General features: G+C 41.7%; 1 protein-coding gene across 2 annotated transcripts; it reads left to right on the top strand.

The window, feature by feature from the left end:
• Positions 1–2,415: 2,415 nt before the first annotated feature.
• Positions 2,416–8,289, top strand: coa1 (cytochrome C oxidase assembly factor 1). 2 transcript variants are annotated; one of them, XM_079529630.1, is made up of 6 exons: positions 2,416–2,549; positions 3,397–3,492; positions 3,865–4,016; positions 4,137–4,213; positions 4,775–4,914; positions 5,015–8,289. In XM_079529630.1, the coding sequence occupies exons 2-5, from the start codon at positions 3,399–3,401 to the stop codon at positions 4,905–4,907; spliced, it is 456 nt and encodes a 151-aa protein (XP_079385756.1). In that variant the 5' UTR covers positions 2,416–2,549; positions 3,397–3,398; the 3' UTR covers positions 4,908–4,914; positions 5,015–8,289. The 2 variants fall into 2 exon arrangements, with proteins under 2 accessions (XP_079385756.1, XP_079385755.1); XM_079529629.1 differs by having other exon boundaries at positions 4,775–8,289.
• Positions 8,290–9,834: the final 1,545 nt, after the last annotated feature.

The following is a 9,834-nucleotide window of genomic DNA, read 5'->3' as shown; positions in this document are numbered from 1 at the left end:
GTGAGCTTGTCTGCTATTTTTGAGAATCACAGTTCTAAATCTGAAAAAGCCTTGAACAAGACTCACGTCCCACCCACTACTACCCCATTATTGTATTCAGATTCGTGCCATTGTCATGCTCAGAAAAATATCCAATCGACAAGCTCGTCAGCATGTAGATGCTTACACTTAAAAAAAATGGCAAACACAACGTGTAAAGTGCATTCATAAAATCACTGTTGCAAAATGTCCTCACAATGTAAAGAGTAATTACAAACTGTGTGTGTGTGTGTGTGTGTGTGTGTGTGTGTGTGTGTGTGTGTGTGTGTGTGTGTGTGTGTGTGTGTGTGTGTGTGTGTGTGTGTGTGTGTGTGTGTGTGTGTGTGTGTGTGTGTGTGTTGCACAGGAGCTTTCACTGGAGTTGTCATGTGGAAGAACCAAAAACCAAAGAAGGTGAACTAACCAGACGTACCAAGATGTGGACTGAACCAAATGCATTCCGTTGACCCTCGCCCAGTCAAAAGCTGTGAAACAACAGCAGGTGTCTGTGGCCTCAGATTATGTCTGTCACGGTTACAACTTTGAGTTGGCAATTAGTTGTCACACAAACAATTGCGATTAAGTATTTAATTGTGTTTTCTGCATTGAGCATTGGAATGTTACAATTTGTATTTCTGTTTACCTTTTAGGTTTCATAATCACAAATTACACAGGGTAGAAATGGCAAATAGCTTCAATATACAAAGAAATCTCTGACACATTTTATATTTTGTTCTTTCCAAAAAATAGAGGGAATAGTCTACAAGCTTACAGCAAGCTTACAACACCTCCATGTTGTAAACTTGTAGATCTGCTATTTCTGCTATATTTTTTTTATGGAAACGATTGACGATTATGCAAAAATAATTGCGATTATTTCAAATAATTCTGATTAGGCGATTATGTAATAATTGTGACAGGCCTATCTGTGGACCTTTGTATATCGTCTATTTTGGACAACATGGTACAAACTCCCCTGGAAGAAATCAGTTTTTTCTAGCAGTGCAGTGGAGGTCTTCATATAGGCTACCATACCATGATGGGTTTAACCAAAACAAAATGGACGCAGGGAACGGTGACGTCTCTTAGAGGTTTCTACAGACAGACCCGTTTTGAAGCAACAAGTTCAAATCCACCATCTTAGTCTACTTGCCAGCCCCATTGTGAACCCGGACATGTTGAGTACACCAAGGTTTAATGTTAGAAATGTTGAGTGGGTCCCCAGCATGTAGAAACTACCGGATGCTAACTTGCATATGTTGAACAATTTTCATTATTGGCATAATATCTGACCATACCATTAACAACCTATAAGGGGAAAAAAATCTAAATTTCATCATGCTTTAAGTATGATGATTTTTCCCCCTTCTATAGGTTGTTAATGGTATGGTCACATATTATGCCAATTATGAAAATTGCTCAACATATGCAAGTTAGCATCCAGCAGTTTCTACATGCTGGGGACCCATACTCAACATTTCTAACATAAAACTTTGGTGTACTCGACTCAACATGCCTGGGTTCACATTCTGGCAAGAGGACTATCTTGGAACTTCCGGCCCCGAAAAGCAACCAGGTCTTCACTCAAGCACTAGAAGCATTACCCTACTTTATCATCAATTTTAAAATGAATGGGAGCATATATAATTTACAAAAAATGCATATCATGGGCAGGAAATAATTCTAGTCACACATTACACACACATGCACATTATGGGATGTCTTTCTCTTATGGATAATGGGACGTTTACATGAGTTTGTTTTAGAGCAGCTTTGTGGCTGTCCTTTATTTGTAAATGAAATAAACGCGATTATGAAATGAGTTTGGACCAGTGATAATAGTTTTGTTTAATATTGTCGCTGTCCAGCAGACAAGAATGCAGCTAACTCCATTTTTCAGGTTTTGTATTTTTGCACAAATCAATGCTATTGAAAAAAAAAAGGATATAATTTTTGATTAAAACAGGGTAATTTCTTGGGTGAACCTTTAATACAGAAAAATAAATCTACTGAAGTATAGTTTCTGTGTAACCACCTGGATTCATTGTATATGTTCAAACGTTAAATGTTCTTTTCATCTCTGAGTTAAATTTCGGTTTTATCCATCAGAAACTGAATTGTGTTTGCTTATTTTATGTTTATTAGGCTATTTGTTAATGTTCTCAGTAGCCTCGATACCCAGGCTTTATGTTCTCAGGAACTTTAATCAAATCTATTCAAATTGATTAAAAAGCTCTGCACTTCTTTGCGTAAACATATGAGTAGCCTATATATGTAGTTATCATGAATAAACTGTAAAACTATGAAACTATAAAAGTGTATTCTCCTTACAGTTTACTTTGAACTTTTCTCGTTTGGTATCATTGCATTTTATTTTGAAGGCCGGAAGTTTCTCTTGTGTATATCTCAAACACGAGACTGACGCTTGACGCGCCCGCCGATGTCATCAAGATGCGACGGGACTCCATGTAAACCATTATGATATGGATGTAAACTACTCGGATGTAAACGTCTCCAAACTCCAAAGGAAGGTAAAGTGTATTGAACGGTTTGCTTTTATTCATTTATTTAATGTTTCATGCATGTTACATGTTGTCAAATCATGTTTAAATCATATCGTGACACTTGTAGATCAGTTTTATGACCTACAGACTGACTTTGAAATATTCAGTGGTTCAGTGTTAAGGACCCCTAGCCCCGCTCGGGACCCCCCGGTTGAGCTCTCTCAAAAGAGCTCAACCGGGGGTCCCGAGCGGGGCTAAAGGACCCCTAGCCCTGGTCCAGAATCATGCGTTAGGTAGACTCGCTAACGCACTGGAATTTTGATTGATTGATTGAAAGTATTTATTAACAGTTTGCAGAATTACAGTACATTTCATTTCAAGCACAACTCAATTAAAAAACTGTTAACTGTGGACGACACCATAAAGCATTACACTTGTTTACAATGGGGTCCACCATTTTCAATTCATCAGAACATTTAGAGACGTACAAATATACACTTCTATATAACCAGGGCTAAGGACCCCCAGATTCATGTGTCGCGGACCCCCACGCCCCACGTTGTGATACTATTTTGGCGAACTCTATACAAGATCTAAAATCTAAAAGATCTAAATAGAAGATCTACACCAGTGCAACACGTGACCTTGTAGATCTGCTATTTTCAAATTAATTATGTATGGGTTTAAAGTAGTTAAACTGATAGTGATGCAACTATATTAAATCATTTTTGCTGGTGGTGAGGTAAATGAATGTTTATATTTTCTGTGTGTGTGTGTGTGTGTGTGTGTGTGTGTGTGTGTGTGTGTGTGTGTGTGTGTGTGTGTGTGTGTGTGTGTGTGTGTGTGTGTGTGTGTGTGTGTGTGTGCGCGCCAGTAATGAGGGTGTCTACCAGTAAACTACAAGAGTTAGCCATCTTCACCACCATACTGACGGGTGGAGGAGTGGGAACCATGTATTACCTCATACAGAGTGAGTACTGTGTGTGTTGATTGAATTAAGCAATATGTGTGTGTTGATTGAATTCCAATATATGCTCTGTCCTACAATGTGTCACGTGGCCAAATAACTAATCAGATCTACAAGCTTACAACGTGCTGCGGAGGCGACGCGCTGTGAACTTGTACATCACTTGTGAGTGACAATAGCCCGCTCTGGTGTGTGTTATTGTTACCGCGGAAACTCATCGGTTTACATTACGTCACAAAAAACGTTACTGTGAAAAATCTGGAAATTGCAGCTCGCCGCACCTTGCCGCTTGTGTGTGATATGAGCAGTTAAAGCACCATTCTGTTGCAAGGTGTTGCATGGCGAATCATTGGTGTAGTTTGTCTGTCCAATCAGAGAACTTCAGTAGGTCGGATTACCACCGATTGGCTGTGGAACAGCTGGAGGCATGTCCCGTTGCCATGGAAAGCCTGGGAGCCCCGCCTCTAAAAGTGCACAACATCCACCTTACAGACAGAAGCAACCGTGTCGACCCACATACTGCCCAGGTATTAATTGCTTCATATGATATTCTGGGGTAAAGTAACAGTGCATATGTTGCAGTGTCTTTACAAAGTGGGAGTATGGATTAGCATGGTATTCATGATGATGGTTGCTTTGTGTTGCAGATTAAAATCCCAGTCACAGGAAGTAAGACAGGAGGTTATATTTATACTGGGTCAACCAGAGACCCTAATACCAAAAGGTTGGTACACTCTGTTTTATTCTATTCAACCAGAGACCGTTAGGAGCTTGTAGTTTGGCTATCTCCACTACTTGAATTATTTATTTTATTTTATTTATGGAATTTCTTAGATTTGTTTATTTTTGTTTTTAAAAATGATAAAATTACTTTAAAAATATATATTAAATAACTCATTGACTGCCACCTCTCTCTCTCCCTCTGTCTTTCTCTCTCTCTCACACTCTCACACTCTCACACTCTCCGTCTGTCTGTCTGTCTGTCTGTCTGTCTGTCTGTCTGTCTGTCTGTCTGTCTGTCTGTCTGTCTGTCTGTCTGTCTGTCTGTCTGTCTCTGTCTGTCTGTCTGTCTGTCTGTCTGTCTGTCTGTCTGTCTGTCTGTCTGTCTGTCTGTCTGTCTGTCTGTCTGTCTGTCTGTCTGTCTGTCTGTCTGTCTGTCTGTCTGTCTGTCTGTCTCTACCTCTCTCTGCCTCTCTCTTTCTGTCTCTGTCTGTCTATCTATCTCTCTGTCTGTCTCTCTCTCTCTCCCCCTCTGACTCTCTCTCTCCCCCTCTCTCTCTCCCAGGTGGAGTGTGAAGTTAGCGGTCTTGAAGCTGAGAGAGGGACAGACCATCGATCTAATGACATCATCGCATGACGCGATGACATCATCAACAGAGCACCAGAGTATGATGCAGACGTATGGCATTAGTACTTAACATTTGGGTGCGGACCCCCGTCTGAAAACATTTGGCCTAATTGGTCCTCATTAATATGCTCATTATAATATATTACCATTTTTGTCTACTCTGTCTGTGTCTTATAGGAGGACTGTGGACAGTTTTCCTACCAGTGACATCGTTAGGCTATTTGTGTATTTTTCTTATTTTTGTAACGCAAGAACAATGGCTTCCATTCCCAGGAATAGAAAGCCTGCAATCTTCTGCAATTTTTTTTATCTTTAATATTTATTTGAAAACATTCAATCCGCATCACAACGCATTGTGAGCTTGTAGAGCGGTTATTTTCAAATGGCCAACATGTATATAGGGCTGTCGTTAACACAATCAGCCCCTCCCCTCTGTTAAACGGAGATAATTTTTGCTTGCTTACCTTGCTCTCATTTCCATAATATCACTAAATAATCCATCGCGTTCATATTTTGAACGAGAGGCAATTGAGAAGTCAGAAATGAAGAGCTTAGTATATCCATCAGATCAAAACCACGGTAACCAGCGGTAACCAGGAAAGTGACCAGACCGCGTATGAACAAAAAGCGAAGCGTATAGTGGCCTTGGAGTCCCACTCAAAAAAAAAAAAAAAGGAAAGAATTCTGAATATTCTTCTCTCGTTTGATATCATTGAAGATGCGCTAGGACGTGTACACACGTCCTTTGAATCCGTTGGTTGGATTGCTTGCGATGTGGGCACATCGGATGGACGGAACCTGCACTTGGAGGCCCGGAACTATTTAATCTATTTCATCCATGTGCCCATCATTTATAGCGCACGGACCACTTTTACCGGCGCACGGGAAGCTGGTGTGCATGTCTGTGTAGCAGCTAACAATAGCCACACCACTCAAGAGTCGATCGACAACAACGGGAGGTAAAAATAATTCTATCGCGACTAGCGACTGGACCGCCTTGGAGCGCAACAAGCGCTCCAAGGCTCTAGAACGATTCGAACGGTTTTGTTATCATTAATCTCCGTCCTATTTATCAATCTCCGGCTTGGGCACTTGACCATGACCTTGAACTTGGACGGAGAACTCCGCCCAGGGCCTCCAAGGTGTTAATGTATATTTTGTAATAATCCAAATCTGCAAAGTAACAAAGTTTTCAAATAATTGTAGTGGAGTAAAAGTACAATATTTTCCTCTGAGATGTAGTGAATTTGAAGTAAAGGTGTTGAACATTGGAAATACTCAAGTAAAGTAATACCTCAAAATTAATTTGTACTTAAGTACAGTACTTAAGTAAATGTGCTTAGTTCTTTCCACCACTGATTATTACTGGTCTTGGCAAAGGCTGTAGGAGTACAGGAGACAGCTGTGTGGCCAACATTTGGCCTCTGCTGTTTCACAGACTGGTTGACAAGTCTGACTTTACTGCTCGTGTCTCTTATTGATTCTGAGTCTGACATGAAGTTATATAACATTCTCCAGTCTGCAGAGAATCTTTTGCTGAACTTCTTTAAAAACTATCATGGCAATTCGAAGTCTTGAAACTCTTTACAATGCTACTACTGTGCCAATGCTGGTTGTTGTCCTTGCGGATTCCATCAACATAGAGGCCTTTGGAGTCAGACTTCAGCATCCACTTTGTCAAAATTAACCCCAGTGACCTTGACCTGTTGGTGTGTCTCTTCTGAGGGCTTTGCAGGCACTTTATGCACATCCTCACGCATCTTTCTGATGCGGACATGTGGTGAATTGACAAGTAGTGGCTCCACCACGAAAGGCTGGATATCCTCACCAGGGTCACCTTCCAATCTGGACTCACTGACAGGCTCAGCACTTTCAAGAACACTTCTGACATCATTCAGGGAGGTTTTGATCTCCATCGCATGCTTGTAAAAGGCTGTGGAGGTTGACCCGTCCTGTGCGCCTCAATTTTGGAGCATCATTGTTATTGATAAATACACACAAATATAAATTAAATACACACAAACATCTAAATTAAATTTATTTAAAATCAATGCAAATTACAATGGAGAAACAAAGGAGTTTTGAGTTTGCCTTCTTCTTGGGTTCGTTCTTCTTGCAACCTTCTTGAATGTGTCTGTTCCTCTCCCTCTCTTTAATGTGAACGAAGACCTTGGCTGGGGACTGATGAAGCCTCTTTAAAGAAACACACACTCCATGGCCCTTGATCTGTTTTCTCCTCCCACTGACGACATTTTTTAAGTACTGATCTCTCTTCAGAGCAAGCGCTTCATCTTCAGAAAGAGGTTTCTTACAGGAAACAACAAGGCTTGGGAAATATATTAGACTTTGAGATGACTTCATTGAGAGGATCATGGTCCCTCTGAAGTTGGGATTTCAGCTTTGCAAACACCTTGGCAGGAGAGTCATGTTGTGTCATAGTGTGTTCAGTGGTGGAAAAATAGAGCAGGGGTTGACTATAAATGGCCTGGTGGCCCAGGTGTACTTTTTAAACTGTCAGGGCCACCAGAACGTACCCGGTGGGGCCAGTGAAAATAATGCCTTTTCATAATATTTTAACCGATTCCCTCCCGTTACCATATAGGCGGTAATGTGAGGCAAGTGCCAATGAAATGCGCAACATAAACAGAGAAGAGCAGCCCTCATCCGGCCGCCCCGGAAGTGAATGCCCTCCATTGTCGCGCCATCTCGCTCGCGGCTGTGAATTGCCGATCCGACTATCATTATGTATATATAGCACAACCTCGAATTAATGTTTCATCAAGCTCCCAACATAGTACTTTTCCTGCGATGGCGTCTTTGATGTCCTTTTTCCCAATTGCTTTCCCTGCCGATGACGTCTTTTTTTTTACGCTAGATGACGCTCTTACCTATGGTTGCACACCAGGAGAGAGCCGTTTGTTGCGCAATTTTTCAGTTTGAAAATCTGTATGTGATCTGTAGCTACTAGCTAGAGGCCATAAAACATTGAAAGTGGCCACGGAACAACACAAGCTGCAGCAAAACCAGGAAGAGAATCCATACCGAGAGAGCGTGGTGGTGAGAAGAGTTCTATGGTCGGAGCACCATCTAGTACTAAAAACCAAAAAACTCTAAATCCACTTTTTGTAAGCACTTCAGTTGGGTGTTACATATGCCTACTGAAAACCTGTATTTTCAGGCAATATTCTTCACAATTCACATATTGTTCTGTTTTGTTTCAATAGGCTACTGGAACAAGAAATTAAATATAGAAAAAAAAATGGGGGTAAATATTGAACCAATGAAAAAGTATTAACAAGAGCTTGTGACTAAATAATAACATTGGAACAGTTTTTCTTTTGGTTTTTTTCCTGGCAAGTAACAATTTTGGTTTTCACCCGACGAGACAATATGTTTGTTGCACTGGCCATAACTTGTTATTGTGTTAATAAATTATGTGATTATTCAATGGATTATTGTGTCTCTCATCCTTGAAATTGAAAAGTAACCATCAAACTATAGGCCTACTATAAATTAAAAAGTCAACATTGGGCAAATTTCAAATAAAGAAAGAGGTAAGGAAAAAGTGCAATAGTGATTTTTACTTCAGGCCTGCACTTTTGTGTGTGTGTGTGTGTGTGTGTGTGTGTGTGTGTGTGTGTGTGTGTGTGTGTGTGTGTGTGTGTGTAAGCAATAAGGTTAATTGTTCTGTTTAGTGCCCATGTAGACATGTCATTTGTATTAGTGTATGAATGAACATAATATTGTGCAAGATATCTTAAATGGCATTGGCCACAATGAACAATTGGATGTTAATTAGCCTATATGCCTTTAGGCTAATAATAGGCTACATTTTACAAGGATGACCCAATCATACAAATATTGATTAAAAGTCTGAGCGTGGAATTGGATCGAACCACCAACATGACGAATAGGAGGATGATGATGATGATGAAATTGATGATGATGATGCAGTTTGTGTTGCCGAGCTTTTACAGGGGCGGGTCGCACCGATATTCGTGACCCGTCGAATCCTGTGACCCCACCATGGTTCTGCATCTAAATAAGACCCAGAATCCACCGTCACCGTTTCACGCGTAACGTAACCTACAACGAAACTAGCCTCAAATGACCGACGCAAACATTTGCGCAGCAAGCAACGAGCACTTCTCGGAGACGGGACACAATCGGGTAGACTAACGTTTCTGTGTGTAACCGGGTGGCAGCAGCATCAGCAGCCAAACAAACCCTGCTCCGCATCCTCGCTTGAAACCGATCGAGGTCGGAGTTGGTTTTTTTAACACCGGATTACGTAGGCTTCACCACCGCAACGGGACCGGAACCGGAGGGTTTGGAACCTTACGACGGGACCACGCAGAGCTGGTCCGTGACAAGATGCGGGACAACAACGGTCCCGCGCAGGCAGCCGAGCTGAGGTGGATCGACCCGGGCTATGGAGCGCCTTAAAGCGGCCGTTGAAGGACCATGATCGACCGGCCCTGGAGCATTCTGACCCAGGTAGGCTATATACGCGATCTGTAAATGAAATAACATGCTTGATCCGACAACAATTCACGTCACATGCAGGATGAACATGAAAGGTTGCTTTACAGATCTGCGATCTGTGCGGTTGTTTTTCTTTTCTTTTACTGGCTGTGCGGGGAGATGGCGATCACGCGCGCTAGCGTTTATTCTAAGGGCTTAGAATAATATCAGATGCTTGATCGAGCCGGTGCGCGCTGAAAATAGCAGATCTACAAGCTCACAACGCATCGTGGATGCGTCGCTGCGACGCCTTGTGAGCTTGTAGATCGGCTATTTTCAGGGTTTGTTCTATAGGGGCTTAGGGAAAAAAACGCATGTTACTAGGCAGCGGCTATATAGGATGGCGAGCTTGTGAGTCTTGATTCATTCTCGATCTACAAGATCTCACAATGCGTGCTGCCTGTGATTGACCCACCGTGAGCTTTAGATCTGCTATTTGCCGCGCAGGCATTGCGTGCAAAGCAAGTGTAAAT

The sequence above is a fragment of the Electrona antarctica genome, assembly GCF_951216825.1.
Source record: "Electrona antarctica genome assembly, chromosome: 19".
NCBI classification, from domain to species: domain Eukaryota; kingdom Metazoa; phylum Chordata; class Actinopteri; order Myctophiformes; family Myctophidae; genus Electrona; species Electrona antarctica.
Note: the sequence above shows the minus strand (reverse complement) of the source record. Positions and strands in the feature narration are given on the sequence as shown.